The following is a 15,834-nucleotide window of genomic DNA, read 5'->3' on the forward strand; positions in this document are numbered from 1 at the left end:
GTTTCCAAAGTAAACTTCAGTTTTGGGATCTTTGGCCTAGCGTCTAGGAGAATCTCAGCTTATTCTGTGAATGGGACCTCCCCAGTTTCTAAGCTTCTCCTGGCTACTGATTTCATGGAATAATTTTCAGGTGCAGTAGTTCAATTGCTCCTTTGACTAGTCCGATAAATTGATGACTCTACACCGAGCTCAAATGAAACTTCTTGGAAGATTTGTTGCCTAGTTGGTAGGGCAACTCGGTTATTATTCACTAACACCCGGTACTGTGTGATACTGTGTTCCGGAACATAAATTAACACTCGGGATATGAACGCGTAATGGAGTCGGTGTCTGTACCCTTATACATTCCGTTCCAAATCCGTGGTATCGTAATAGGCACAAACGATAAATTCATTGAGTTGGTTCATCCAAACCATGCGACACCTAGGTCTTCCGTCGCTAGAGGTTGACGATATAACCGCCAAAATGTCCAAGGGCGAAGAACCGCTCTGATGTTGTTGAGCCACCCTCAACCGTATTGGACACTGTTTTTGTGTCCCTGCGGTTCCATTTATATAATTTAAATTGTCATCCCCCATCCCAATGTTACAGTGTCCCATGGTAACCTCCAAAGGTAGGGAAGGTTTTTGGAAGTGAGCCGTTGAAATACAGTGTAACATCACTGCAATTCATCCGTCAGTTCCTTCACTCCGGATTTCGGATTTTTTAAGGAGGTTTACTCCCCCGGAAACGAGAAAAGAGTTTAGGAAAATGAACACAAATGGAAACGTTCTGCTTGTTCGCGGGTACTTATTTACAAGATTAACTTGCGGTGGATCATGAGATTAACCTGGCACATCATCATAATCCCCCAAAAATCCGTATTCCAGAGAGTCCTCTGCCTCTCTGATTCTAGCTACTTAAATTTACATCCCCCCTCTCGAAGTACTTTCTACAACAGCACTAGTGATACTCATGTTGAGAAAAATTCCTCCATGAAATAAGGACGAATATCCTTCAAGGAAATGTTAATTAGTTTTTAAAAATTCAGCACAATTCCAATAATTCTCTTAAGCAAAGCCTCTTCTAGCCAACCCAAGCCATCTTATAAGAGCTCTCTTTCATAAAAATTGTAATATTCATAATTTCCTTTTCTCCTTTTTTTAGTCTAGCCCAAGAACGAAACTACTCCGTAAATATGATAATCCTCCTTAACCGTATAGAAAGCGAGAACATTTTTTTCCTAGTTCGTCCATGCACTTAGTGGTGGCATCGACAACTGCAAACTTGACCCGTTTACTCGCATCATGGATTTTTTAAAACATTAATTTTCTTTGGCTTTTTGAACTTTAATGGAACTAACCACGCACTACTATGTATAGAGAATTGCCGGCACTTGGAAATATATATGCATGACTGGTTTTCCCTGTGAATTACCTAAGTCTGAATGGAGAGGGGAGGGAGGGATGACCTCAACAAGAATGAATGATGGAAAATTATTGGGATGTCCTTAAACGATTTTGACTTAGAGATAAGCACCTGAAAGGGCTTGAGTGTACGACATAGACCTAGAGTCTGTCAATATCTTTTACGAGTATCTCTAGGTAAGGATAAGGACGATTGATTTTAAGGTTTGGTTTGCGTGGTGTGAATTGCAGTAGCTTCCCTTCTATATCTCCGCTGTACTTCTGTTGCTTTTAGTTGCTGGTGGGTCCGTTTCACCATTGCAACTACCGCGTCCCATGTTGTATTTAATTGCACCATGTACCTTATCAGATTTTCCACCGTTAAACGGGTATTTAGCTCTGTTTCAAGCTTTCTCCTTGAGCTTTTAAATCTGGGGCAGGTGAAGAAAACATGTTCTGCATTTTCGGCTGTACCTTCACACGTCGGACAATCGAGCGATTCATCTAGACCGACCCTATAAAGGCAACTCCTGTATCCACCGTGTCCGGTTAAGAACTGAGTCAGATCGTAACTCGTCTCACCGTGGTTCCGCATAGTCCACATGCTTATGTCTGGGATAAGCCTGTGTGTCCACCGGCCATTCTCCGCCTGGTCCCACGCTGTTTGCCATGCAGGAGTGACCGCAAACGCTCACTTTGCTTGTTTAGGCTTGCTTCCTGATTTTCGTATAGACGACTTGCCTCATCGGCTAGAATATCTACCGGGATCATCCCCGCAATCACGCATGCTGCCTCATAAGAAGTTGTTCGGTAGGCCCAACATGCTCGGGGAGCGCTTAATCGATATGTAGCTAGAAGCTGTCTACGGTTTTCTCCGATTTTTATCGCCGACGCCCATACTGGTGCCGCGTATAAAAGTACAGAGCTGACGACTCGCGATAAGAGTAATCGTTGACTGTGCTTCGGGTCGCCTGTGTTTGGAAGCATCCTTGCCAGTGTTGAGCTGATCGTCGCCGCTTTCTGCCCAGTAAGCTTCAGGCGGGGTTTAAAGTTCAGCTTCGAGTCGAATATTACTCCCAAGTATTTCAGCGATGGTGAGAGATTTGGTGAGAGTTAACAACGTGCGGCCCGATCCAAATTTCAAGTGTTCTGTTTCCGCCGCTTTATAAAGAGCACCAACTCCGTCTTGTGTTCGACAAACTCCAACCCGTGGTCTTTAAACCAAGACTTAATCGTCCGTATGGTCCCGTTCGTGTCCGGATAGCTGAGTGGTTAGAGCACAAGGCGTGATTTGGCGTCGGATACCAATCGACCCAACTGTGAATGAGTACCTGAGTCAAATCAGGGTAATAATCTCGGGCGAGCGTAATGCTGACCACATTGTCTCCTACAATATATTGTAGTGTACCGTTACGGTCTTAAATGAAGTGCTCTAACACACTTCAAGGCCCTGATCCAATATGGATGCTTCCCTTCTGCGCCAACGCCAACGATTATTATTATTTCCGAGTTATCACAATCTCGGCAGATGCCGGATTTTACCTAATACTAGCACTAAGTGCCAAGCATTTAGGCTCGGACGATCCTACCTACTTGAAAACTAAAGGGGCACTGGTGGTGGTGGCCGGTGGTAGGTCAGTGGGAGAATCCGTCGAGTACTCCCCGCAACATCGAGCACGTATGCAGAATGGTGTACTTCTGCATGGTTTGAACCAGACTGTGCGAAAGTCCCAGGACATCAAGGGAAGCCGTCAGGGATTTAGGTACAATACCTGTAGCTGACAATATTATGGGAACTACAACCACCGGCTCGAGACGCCAAATTTCTTTGATTTCCCGAGCCACTGGCTCATAGTTCACATTCTTCTCCACGTATTTCCGTTCAATGTTGCTATTATGGGGGATAGCAACATCAATAATATACGCGGAGCGACCCGTCTTGTCAACTAACAGTACGTCAGGCTTGTTGTGTGCGGTATGGCGATCAGTCAGAACTTGCCGGTCCCAATACATGCTGTAAGCAGAACTATCAAGTACTGCTTGCGGCTCATATCGGTAAACCGGACATGTTCCCGTGATCAGCCCATGCTTGTATGCAAGGTTTTGATGGATAACCTTACATACAGCATTATGCCTGGTGATGTATTGCACCGGTGCCATAACAGTACAGCCAGAAATGAGATGGTCCAACGTCTCTAACGCCGAACCACACATTCTGCACTGTTCGTTCTCCACCCGTTCTTTCATGATGAGCTTTTTATAAGCTCGGGTGGCGACCACGCCATCCTGAATGGCACACATGAACCCCTCCGTCTCAGCAAAGAGCTCCCCAGCACACAGCCATCTGTTCGACAGATGCAAATCGACAAATGGCTGCCAGAGACAATTCACGTGTTTACCGTGCATTGCCTTCGACTTCCACTCCTCGATCCGTTCCTGGTCCGACTTCACCCCACTCAGAGGATTAAAAGATCGATCCTTCAAGTTAAGTGGAGTCAGTCCACAGTCTGCCTTACAGACAGCCGCATGCAAGGGGCTCGCCTGCTCTTTACTGTAAAAATAAGCGCGCAGCGAGTCGACTTGGCGATGATGTTGTGCCGCCACGTCAACCACGCCCCTACCTCCGATGTCACGAGGCAGGTTCATCCGCTCCACGGCAGACTTTGGGTGATGCATTCGGAATTTGGACATAGTTGTCCGTATCCGCCGCTGGACGTTTTCCAGGTCGGTTTTCGTCCACGGCAATATTCCGAATGCATAAGCCAGTGAAGAGATAGCGAATACATTCAACGCGCTTATTTTATTCTTCCCCGAGAGATGCGATTTCAGCACCAGCTTTACATGTCGCAGGAATTCGGACAGCAGAGCTTCCTTCAGATCACCAACTCGAGCATGGGCTCGTGATGACCTTTGCGGATGGCTTTAATTCGACATTTGTCTAATCCAAACTCCATCCGAATATCACGGCTGAACATGTCTATTATTCGCAACAGACTTCTAAGATGGTTGTCAGTACCAGCATACAGCTTGATGTCATCTAGGTACATCAAGTGTGTCAGTTCGCACTTAGCACGTAGCAAAACCATGCCCTCTAGCATCATTCAGGTGCCATGAAAGGGGGTTCAGTGCCATACAAAACCAAAGAGGACTCAATGAATCCCCTTGGAAGATGCCCCTCCGTATACGGATGGGCTCTGAGGTATTAGCACCCTCAGATGTACGCACCGATAAGGTGGTATGCCACCCTTCCATGACTGTCGCCAAAAACTTTATTAGTTTCGGATCAATGCGATACAGATGTAGGATGTCGATTAGCCAGGTATGCGGAACGCTATCAAAAGCCTTGGTATAATCGATATAGCAACTGAAGAGGTTTCTTTGACCTCTAGTTGCTTGTCCTACAACTACCGAGTCGATAATGAGTTGCTCTTTGCAACCCCTTGACCCAACTCGGCAGCCCTTCTGCTCCTCGGACAGAATGTTGCTGGTCTCGAGGTGCGCATTGATCCTTCCACTAATAATGGACGTGATGAATTTGTAGAGGGTTGGTAAGCAAGTGATCGGTCTTGTGTCTGCGGGGTCCTGCACCGTGTCCTTCTTAGGGATAAGGTAGGTAATCCCCGCAGTGAGGAAAGGTGGAAATTCCTCCGGCCGACTCATGACCTCATTTATACTGCGTGCCAACCGACTGTGTACGCTGGTAAATTTCTTATACCAGAAATTCTGCACCCGATCCAGACCTGGGCCCCTCCAGTTCTTCGAGATGTTTATGGCTCGTCGAACTTTCTCTTTGGTTACATCCGCGAAATTCATGCCAGGTGTATTGGCATGGCGGGTGCCTTCGGCGGTGATCCACTCAGCATGCTGGGCAGGTAACCCCCAAAGTCCACCCCAATACTCTTTCGCTTCCGTCACCGAGAACTGTATTGTCTGGGCGCTCTGTTGGGATTCGTTGAGAGATCTGAAAAAGCTCCGCTGGTTCCTCGCGTATGTTGCATTCTGGACACGTCTGGAATAACTTTCGCCATACCGTCGTAACCGACTGCATATGACAGAAAGTTTCTGTTTTAGTGTGTCCAGAATTTCAACTACGGGTGTCTCACAGGGGATGGCATAGTTCCGGCAAACCCTCTGCACTTTATTTCTCACCCGTCGGCTGGCATTGCCAGTGCTGATCTGAATCAGTCTAGCAATGTCCTGCCTTAGTGAGTCCCGCCGACGTTCCAGACGAATTTTCCATGGTGGATCTCTTTTGTCACTCAAACCAATAACGCGAAAGCGAATCTTCTGACCGTGCAATCTGATAGCCGCAACTGCACCACAATACACAAGTGATTGTAGTTGCAGCAGCGACATATCAGCACACAATGGAGATGCAATCTCATCATTGATTTGAGATAGAATTCCCGGAGTTGCTGGAGATGCATAGAGCTTGGGAATACCTGGTCTATGCAAAGGATCCATATCCGAGAATTCTATACACGCTCTTTGGAATTCGTCCCGAACCTCAGCGGAAACCTCAGCTGGACGGTGGAGAAGAGTGCTTCGGCGAGTACTGAACCTGTAGCCTGCAGTGCGGCGTGGTGTTGTTGATGCCGCCGCCTCTGCCCCCATCGACTCTCGGTCACCAGTTTCCCCGATGACTTCAAGTCGAACACGTTCCCTGATGGTGGCCGGGATTGTGTCGCTGCGAGTAATGAAGCGGTACTGGTCTGCGACTCGCTGCACAGTCACGTGCGCGAATTGCGGGAAACGCTCGGCGAATCTCTGGTGCAACAAGGGGCTGAAGAGGTTCATTTCTTCAGTCCATTTCATCCGCTTCCTACGCGAACCTGCTGAAGTGGTCGCCACAGATTGTGGCGAAACAGCTGCAGGAGGCGGAGCTGTGCTCCTGGTCGTCGTGGCGCCTAGACGTCGAACCGCCCCACGACTAGCGGTTTCGACGCCGTGCTGTCCATTACAAGACCCCGACCCAGTCACCAAGTCAGACGACTCCTGCCGGTTATCCGTACCGGACCTCAAATTTCTCCTTCTTCTCATTTTTGGTGGTGCATTTTATCCCTAACTGCCAGGTGTGTAGATAGCTTCCTTAGTGAGTAATCTGCAAGACTGCAAAGTTCCTGCACTTTCCTCACCTACCCCCTGAGACGCTGCGGTGGCGTACAGCCATTCAGACTGAAGCTATCCATCCCTCCTCCTTTTACAACCGGGCTTGGGACCGGCTTCGGCGGAGTTATTATTATTATTATAGTCTCGCTCGTGACCACTCCAACGTCATCTGCAAATTCGACGACAATGGCTTGTTTAGCAGAAGACAGATAGGTCTATAGGATGTTGGTTCACCTATCGGCTTACCTGTCTTCGGGATCAATACAAGCTTTTGTATTTTCCACTCTGCGGAGGAGGACCCTTCTTTTAGGCAGTCTGTAAATACCTGTAAAAACATGCTTGGTGCCATTCTCATTGCCAATTTCAGCGCCTTATTGGGGATTCGATCCATGCCGGGGGCTGCAGCATTCCGGATCCTTTTCACTGCTTCTAAGACTTCGTCTGTGGTTACTGAAGGTATGTCTTCGGCGCTCATTGGTATCATTGAGAAGATTGTTTCCGGATGTTGGGCGAACAATGTCGAAACTATTTCCGACAATAATCTAGGGCATATAATAGGAGGGGACCTTTTGCTAATTATTGCTGACATAACCGAGTTGTACGCTCCTCCCCATGGATCTGCGTCTGCCTCATCACAGAATCGCTTGAAGCAATCATTTTTATTTTTCGTGATGGGCCATTGCAACTTTTTTCGTGCCTGTTTATGTTTCTTCGGCGTTGACTCCGCCTTCTGGCCTTCAAGCATTCCGCAAGACACTTCACTATTTCAGCGTTTCACCAGTAGTTAGGGTTACACTTCCGAGAGTGTGCACGTCCTGGCATGGAAGCATCACATCCTCGGTATATCTGTTGGGACAGCTGCGATGCTTTTTCTATGACTGTTCCAGTAAACTCGGTGTTCCACTGCAATACCTCGAGAAATGTATCCTCATCAAGTGCTCTTGATGACCAACCTGTTTCTGGTTTCTTCAGGTGAGGATTTATTGTTCTGGGTCCCTTTTCAATTGTAATATATATCGCCTGGTGGTTGTTATGCGTGTATTTTTCGCTAACATGCCAGTGTAGATGCTTGATCAAGGAATCACTTACAAAAGTAAGATCTACAACGGAGCCTAGCCCTCCACGTCTTAAGGTGTTTACGCTTCCGATGTTTGCCAGGGTGACGTTTAGGCAGGAGAAAACCTCGAGTAGGATTCTTCCTCTTTCATTTGTTTTCTGGCCGCCAGCAATAATTTTGGGGTTGCGATCTTTGGCGTCTCTCGCCAGTCTATTTAGCATGTTGCAATACTCTGGTATTGTTATACTTGGGGCGGCATAACAGCTGTATATGTAAAGGTCATCGATCTTAAAACTTACAAAATCGTGTTCGCGGTGCTTCATTGCTTGCTGTAAGGCTCGATTGCCGCAAGCGCACACCGCAGCCTTTCCATCTATGTCTGTTTCCCAGGCGCCGAAATGGAGGCTTTTGTATTGCTCGCAGTCTGCCTGTCTGTCTGTCACACGCACTTTTCTCAGAAATGGCTATGTCGATTGACACAAAATTTGGTGAGAAGGTGGGAACTGCGAACACCCAGACATGCAGTGCGTGATATCCTTCTACGTTGAGGTTTAGGGGAGGTCCCCATACATGTAAAAGGGGGGTGTAAAATTTTTTTTCACCGAATATAGTCATGTGGGAAGCCGGTATTAGTTTTGAGATTTGTTAGAAACGCAGAGAGTGGGAGGGAAGGGGGAGATTGGCAAGTGATGATTTCTTTAACGGTCCCATTCTCAGAAACTACCCAACCGAAAAATCTGAAAAAATTCATGAAGCTGCCTATAGCTCTATATGGTGCCCAGGATTGAAAATAGTCTCTTAATTTCATCATCATGATCATCAACGGCGCAACAACCGGTATCCGGTCTAGGCCTGCCTTAATAAGGGATTCCAGATATTCCGGTTTTGCGCCGAGGTCCATCAATTCGATATCCCTAAAAGCTGTCTGGTGTCCTGATCTACGCCATCGCTCCAACTTAAGCAGGGTCTGCCTCGTCTTCTTTTTCTACCATAGATATTGCCCTTATAGACTTTCCGGGTGGGATTATCCTCATCCATACGCATTAAGTGACCCGCCCACCGTAACCTATTGAGCCGGATTTTATCCACAACCTGACGGTCATGGTATCGCTCATAGATTTCGTCGTTATGTAGGCTCTGCTAAGAACCCAAGTTTCCGAGGAATACATGAGGACTGGTAAGATCATAGTCTTGTACAGTAAGAGCTTTGACCCTATGGTGAGCGGTGAGAGGTTTCGAGCGGAACAGTCTTTGTAAGCTGAAATAGGCTCTGTTGGCTGACAACAACCGTGCGCGGACTTCATCATCGTAGCTGTTATCGATTGTGATTTTTGACCCTAGATAGGAGAAATTGTCAACGGTCTCAAAGTCGTATTCTTCTATCCTTATTCTTCCTGTTTGGCCAGTGCGGTTTGATGTTGTTGGTTGATTCGTCTTCGGTGCTGACGTTGCTACCATATACTTTGTTTTGCCTTCATTGATGTGCAGCCCAAGATCTCGCGCCGCCTGCTCGATCTGTATGAAGGCAGTTTGTACGTCTCGGGTAGTTCTTCCCATGATGTCGATATCGTCAGCATAGGTCAGTAGTTGGGTGGACTTGAAGAAGATCGTACCTCTTGCATTTACCTCGGCATCACGGATCACTTTCTCGAGGGCCAGGTTAAAGAGGACGCATGATAGCGCATCGCCTTGTCGTAGACCGTTGTTGACGTCGAATGGTCTTGAGAGTGATCCTGCTGCTTTTATCTGGCCTCGCACATTGGTCAGTGTCAGCCTAGTCAGTCTTATTAATTTCGTCGGGATACTGAATTCTCTCATGGCCGTGTACAGTTTTACCCTGGCTATGCTATCATAGGCGGCTTTAAAGTCGATGAATAGATAGTGCAACTGTTGTCCATATTCCATCGCTTGCCGCAGAGAGAAAGTCTGATCTGTTGCTGATTTGCCTGGAGTGAAGCCTCTTTGGTATGGGCCAATGATGTTCTTGGCGTACGGGGCTATCCGGCCTAGCAAGATAGTGGAGAATATCTTATAGATGGTACTCAGCAACGTGATACCTCTATAATTGCTGCACTGTGTGATATCTCCCTTTTTATATATGAGACAGATAATGCCTCGTTGCCAATCGTCAGGCATTGATTCGCTGTCCCATACCTTGAGCACAAGTTGATGAACCACTTGGTGTAACTGGTCGCCTCCATATTTAACCAATTCGGCTGTAATACCATCAGCTCCTGGCGGCTCATGATTTTTTAGCCGATGCATTGCACGGACTGTTTCTCCTAAACTTGGTAGTGGCAGTATTTGTCCGTCGTCTTCAGTTGGCGGGACCTCCAACTCGCCGATGTTCTGGTTGTTCAGTAGCTCATCAAAGTACTCAACCCATCGCTCCAATATGCCCATTCTGTCGGAAATCATATTTCCCTCTTTGTCTCGGCAGGATGAGCATCGAGGTGTATAAGGCTTGCTCCTGCTGACTTGTTGGTAAAACTTCCGCGCCTGCTGCGGTTGCTCCCTGTACTTTTCTAGTTCACAGACTTGTTGGTTCTCCCAGGCTTCCTTTTTCCGTCTATGAAGTCACTTCTCCGCTCGATGGAGTTCGTGATAAGTCTCTGCGCGTGCCCGCGTTCTTTGAGAATGCAACATTACTCGGTATGCGGCATTCTTCCGTTCCGTTGCTAGCTTACATTCATCGTCAAACCAGCCGTTCCGACTCCTTTTGCGACTGGGACCAAGTATGTTTGTGGCCGTATCCATGATAACGTTCTTCAGGTGATTGTGAAGATCATTTGTTGATGCTTCATCTCCAGGTCCTCTGTTGACTGCGGTTATTGCGGCATCCATTTCCCTCTTATAGGTGTCACGGAGGACTGTGCTGTGGATGGCTTCAGTGTTCACTCTCACTTGATTGTCAGAGGGGATTCTAGGTGATATTGTTATTCGAGCTCGGAGCATCATGCCAACGAGATAGTTATCCGAGTCTATATTGGCCCCCCTATATGTTCTGACATTCATCAAGGGTGAGAGGTGGCGGCGTTCGATCAACACGTGGTCAATTTGGTTGAAAGTGGTCCCGTCTGGAGAGACCCACGTATGTTTCTGGACCGCTTTCCGCGCAAACCAGGTACTTCCAACAACCATTTCGTGTGACCCTGCTAATTGAAGAGTCCGCAGTCCGTTATCATTTGTTTTTTCGTGTAAGCTATGGGAGCCAACGTATCGCCTGAATACGGGCTCCTTCCCTACTTGGCTGTTAAAATCCCCAAGTATGATTTTGATATCATATCTGGGACAGGCTTCGAGGGTTCGTTCTACTGCCTCGTAGAAGGTGTCCTTTTCCGACTCTGCAGTCTCCTCTGTAGGGGCGTGAACGTTTATGAGGCTTATATTTCTAAACTTGCCTCGGAAGCACAGAGTGCATAGCCGTTCGCTTATGTTTTCAAAGCCGATAACAGCAGGTTTCATTTTTTGGCTGACTAGGAAACCTACTCCGAGCACATGGTTTACTGGATGACCGCTATAATATATGGTGTAGTGGCTCTTCTCCAGGAAACCGGTCCCTATCCATCGCATCTCTTGTAACGCTGTTATATCAGCCCTATATTGGAACAGGGTATCGGCTAGATGCTCATCAGCTTCATCTCTGTACAGGGAGCGCACGTTCCATGCAAATCGTTAATCCGTTGTCGTTGCCGGGTTCGTCGTTGTAAAGTCCATCCTGTCCGAGGCTCCTTTCGTGGCTTCGTAACATCGGTTTTCCGTGTAGGATTGTCAGCCCTACCCAACCCCCAAACTGGAGGACCAGTTGGTACAATTTGTCCCGTTTTTAGGCGCGGGAGACTCGCCTTCATCCTTCTCCGTCTGCAGCTTTTCGTTATGAAAGAGCTCCCAGCGGCCACCACGTGGAGGTGGAGATAGGGTTTGGTAGTAGAGCTGTTGGTGTTGGTTCAGCAGGCATTTCCCAGGTTCTCTAAATTTACTACTCACAGAAGAAACAATCAAAACCTTTCATACCTGAACCGCCCAGCTTCCGGTTTCCCGACATGTTTGGTAGATTAGATCAGCTTTTATCTGCACTTTCATAATGCTTACTAATCTGTGCTGTCGATGGTGTGGAGTAGATAAGTTGTCGGCAACGCTATGTAATTACGGACGCTTTAGCTAGTCATCTACATATTTAAGGTTACCATCTTGAGTAAATTAGTCAAATTGATTTCTTTTGCATGCTTCAACACAAACATGGTTCACATTACATTCTGCACGTACACATATTCCTACAAAATGTATTTAATTCGACATTCCCACCTGTGATCACCTGCACGCTGCTACTCGATTGGCTCGCGACTTTGGTTCCATTCCCCCATTGATTGCCAACACCTTTGGTATCCTTCAAATGAAAAAATTTGCTCCCATTCCAACTAATCAGAAAAAAATCCAATCGTCTTTCCAGTCGACCTAAAGGCACCTTGTCAAATTGGGAAAGCAATCTAGATGCATCGAAATGCCATTATACAGGTTTGTATCCGCGCGCATGGAGTGAAATCGACTTATCTGAATATGGGATTAAACTTATTGGTCGTCAGATATCACCAGTAATTCCACACGATTACAAGGATTCGCCATTGCCATGTGCGGTCTTTGTATGGTCCGTTGAGAATGTATGTGAGGCCGAGAGAAAAGTATCTATTACGTTCACATTTAAAAATGGAACGGGCACAAAAAAGCAAGATTATGAGGGTGCACCGACTACTGATATGTTTGCCGAAGGCCAGGCTAAAGGTGTCAGTATCAAACAAACTATTACCGGACTTGAGTGCACGTATTGCCTGGCTTGCAGATTATTGCCAGAAATCAATATAACGCGATGTGTGAAATTCGATCCGGCCGGCAATGGAGAGAAGATTTGGAGTGATTTGAAGGAGACCGGAAGATTGAGTGACAAATGTGTCGATGATAATCCTAAAAGTAAGTATTAAGTATGCTTGTAATTTTAGTCCCTAATGTGGTTTGGATGGTACTTTATGGCTATTTTATATGGCATTAGGGCTGTTAAACGAGGGGCTAAATTGTAAATGAAGGGTTGAGAGAAAGAGATACTTTTCTTCGGATTTCAATGAGTTTGCAGATGTAAAATGTGACTCCTCATCATAAAGAAGATAACTACCATAGGCACATTAAGACGTGACTGGAGTAGCGATCGAGGACCATCCAATTTCCCTCACATTTTCTCATCAGTTCAACTACCTTAGACTTCTTTTAAAAGTAAATCTTCATATTGTAGCACCAACTGAAAAAGCTTAGGAGCCGTTCTGATGCTACCAACTCCTAATACCATGACTGTTGTGGTAGGAGCAAGGGGCAGAGTCCAGCCGATCAGATTTTCGGATCCATAATTATTATCATTAAAGAACTATTGCGCCTCCTTTACTGGCTATAGTGTACCTATTAATCATAGTATCTCAAGTAAACCTATAACCTTTAAGAATTTTAGTATATTCCCTACATCCAAATCTATCAACTATGCTTCTGGTATTAAGTATTCTTCCAGATGCCTCGACCTACCTTGCTCAAGTGCCGGACACTATCCCAGAACGTGTATAGAGATTTCATCACACTCTGCACTGAACATGCAGGCAGTGTCCGTAGATATCCTTAGCTTCCCTAGGTGATAATTTAGCCGGCAGTGACCAGTGAGAATTCCCACTATGATTCGGAGGTTCTTCTTGGTAAGGTTTAAGCAATCCCTTGTGCGCTTGGGTTTGAATCCCCCAATAAGCACCCTGGACTTCTCCATTCCAGTATAGTTCTTTCAACCTTTTCTCTTCATTTTTTAATGTCACAACCATGAATCCGTTTCCGATTCCACAGAAGGGTCCTGGTCCGTGTAAAGGCGTCCCTACTCCCTTCTTGGCTAGTTTGTCCGCTGCCTCATTGTCTTTAAACCCAACATGGCCTGAAACCCAGAGTATCCAGACCTTATTGAACGAGCCGAGCGTATTCAGTTTCTCAAGACATTCCCATACCAGTTTAAAGTTCACTTGGTTGGACCTAAGTGCCTTGATCGCCGCTCAGAAAAGCAATGTTCTGCCTTCTGTAGTTCCTTTGGAGATTAACATAAAGAAGGCACATCTGTCTATGGCCTAATCATTGGCCTTATTATTGCAAAATATATCCAAAGTAGTATCTTCGGCCTTCAACCCCATTTTTAAAGTTTTGTGTAAAACAAAACTTTATTAAAATCGGTTTACTGTCTGTCTGTCCGTCTTTTTTTTTTTGGCTTTGTAAGGTGAAAAGGTTCAAAACCTACCGCTGGCTCCTGCCATACGATTATGTGAGACTTTTACTCACTAAAACCAACTCCTTCTCCTTCGCTTACCCCGCTGGACTGCTATTTCTATATTACGTAGCGGGGCAGGATCAATTACGAACTGTGGCTCGTGTCGTTTACTACTCTCTTCCGAAGCTTCTCCTTCCTCAACAGATTGTGGATCGCCTTCATAATTTTTTCCACCGCCCTCCAAGATTTTTCAGAGGCTAACATTTCATCCACGATATTCTCGGATGACAACCGCTTCCTGGCTTTAATTTTCCGCCTTCGCTCTGTGTGCCGCGAACCTCGGGCAGTTAAAAACATTTTCCGCATCCTCCGAAATCATCTCGCATGTTGCGCCATATTGGGAGTCGTCACGTCCGAAGCGATAAAGGTATGTACGGTACCGTCCGCTACGCTTAGGAATTGAGTTAGGTCGTAGCTAACTTCACCGTGGCTTCGAGTGATCCATTTTGAGATGTCTGGAAGAATCCTATGAGTCCACTTCAATCCTATGAGTCTTCCAAAGTAGTTTCATTTCATGCTAATTGGGTGGGTGTGGTATAACGAATCAATGCCTGACGATTGGCAAAGGAGCATTATCTGTTCCATACATAAAAATGGAGATATCACGCAGTGCAGCAAATATAGAGGTATCGCGTTCCTGAGTACCACCTATAAGATATCCTCCGCTATCTTGCTAGGTCGGATAGCCCCATACGCCCAGAACATCATTGGCTCATACCAAAAGGGCTTCACTCCAGGCAAATTAGCAACAGATCAGATTTTGCCTCTGTGGCAAGCTGTAGAAAAACTATTGGTATATGGACATCAGTTGCACCATCTTTTTATTGACTTTAAAGCCGCCTATGATAGCATAGCTAAGATAAAACTGTACACGACGATAAGAGAATTCGGTATCCCGACGAAATTGATAAGATTGCCTAGGCTGGCCCTGACCAATGTGCGAGGCCAGATAAAAACAGCAGGATCACTCTCAAGAGCATTCGACATCAACACCGGTCTACGACAAGGGGATGCCCTATCATGCGTCCTCTTTAACCTGGTCTTGGAGGAAGGATGAATGATTCCGTAGCCTACATAATGACGAAATCTATGAGCGACTTAATCCGTATGGATGATGATGATAACCACACGAAAAGTCTATAAGGGCAATATCTATGGTAGAAAAAGAAGACGAGACAGACCCTGCCTGAGATGGATGGCGTAGGCCGGGACGACAGGCAGCTTTTAACGATATCGAATTGGTGGACCTCGGCGCAAAACCGGGAAGTCTGGAGTTCCTTATTAAGGCAGGCCTAGACCGGATACCGGTTGTTGTGCCGTTGATGATGATGAGGTACAGGACTCGCCCATTGCATATGATGGGTCATAGAAGCCTCGACCCTCGTTCGCCAAAATGTCGATGGGGACCATGCCTGCTATCACACATACTGCTTCGCCTGATGTTGTACGGTAAGCGCACGAAGTTCGCAATGCACTCAATCGATATGGGGCTGCGATTTTACTTTTATTTGCTTCTAGCTTTAGTGAAATCAGCGTAATAATCTCGGGCGAACGCAATGCTGACCACATTGCCTCCCACAGTGTACCGTCGTGGTCTTGAATAAAGTACTCTAACACACTTCAAGGCCCTGATCCAACATGGATGGTTGCACCAATGGTTATTATTAATAAAGAACCTCGAATTAAATTACCAAACTAACCCATAAGGTGTTCCCCCACAATATGAGGCACTGTCAGTCGTACCTAACTTCACCAAAGTTTATTTGTCTGCAGAGCCCAAATGAAACGAGGTCTAGCCAAGAGAAAGACAATATAAATACATAAAATTCAAACTTCCAAAACCATAAATCTTCTGACCAAACATAAATGAAATAGAGAAATCAATTCTCGATAAAATTCAAAATAACAGATGAAAAATTATTTGGCGGTCAAATAGATTCTAACTG

The 15,834-nt window shown here is 46.1% G+C and overlaps 1 protein-coding gene across 2 annotated transcripts in view; it reads left to right on the top strand.

The window, feature by feature from the left end:
- The window catches only part of LOC119651157 (non-lysosomal glucosylceramidase), a 67,905-nt gene that overhangs the window by 38,883 nt on the left and 13,188 nt on the right, over nucleotides 1-15,834 (top strand). Inside the window, exon 3 of one of the 2 annotated variants that reach the window (XM_038054565.1) lies at nucleotides 11,978-12,516. In XM_038054565.1, coding sequence (XP_037910493.1) covers nucleotides 11,978-12,516 — 539 coding nt within the window. The remainder of the gene's footprint in view (nucleotides 1-11,977; nucleotides 12,517-15,834) is intronic. The other variant, XM_038054566.1, reaches the window with a different exon arrangement.

This window comes from Hermetia illucens, chromosome 3 (genome assembly GCF_905115235.1).
Source record: "Hermetia illucens chromosome 3, iHerIll2.2.curated.20191125, whole genome shotgun sequence".
Taxonomy (NCBI): Eukaryota; Metazoa; Arthropoda; class Insecta; order Diptera; family Stratiomyidae; genus Hermetia; species Hermetia illucens.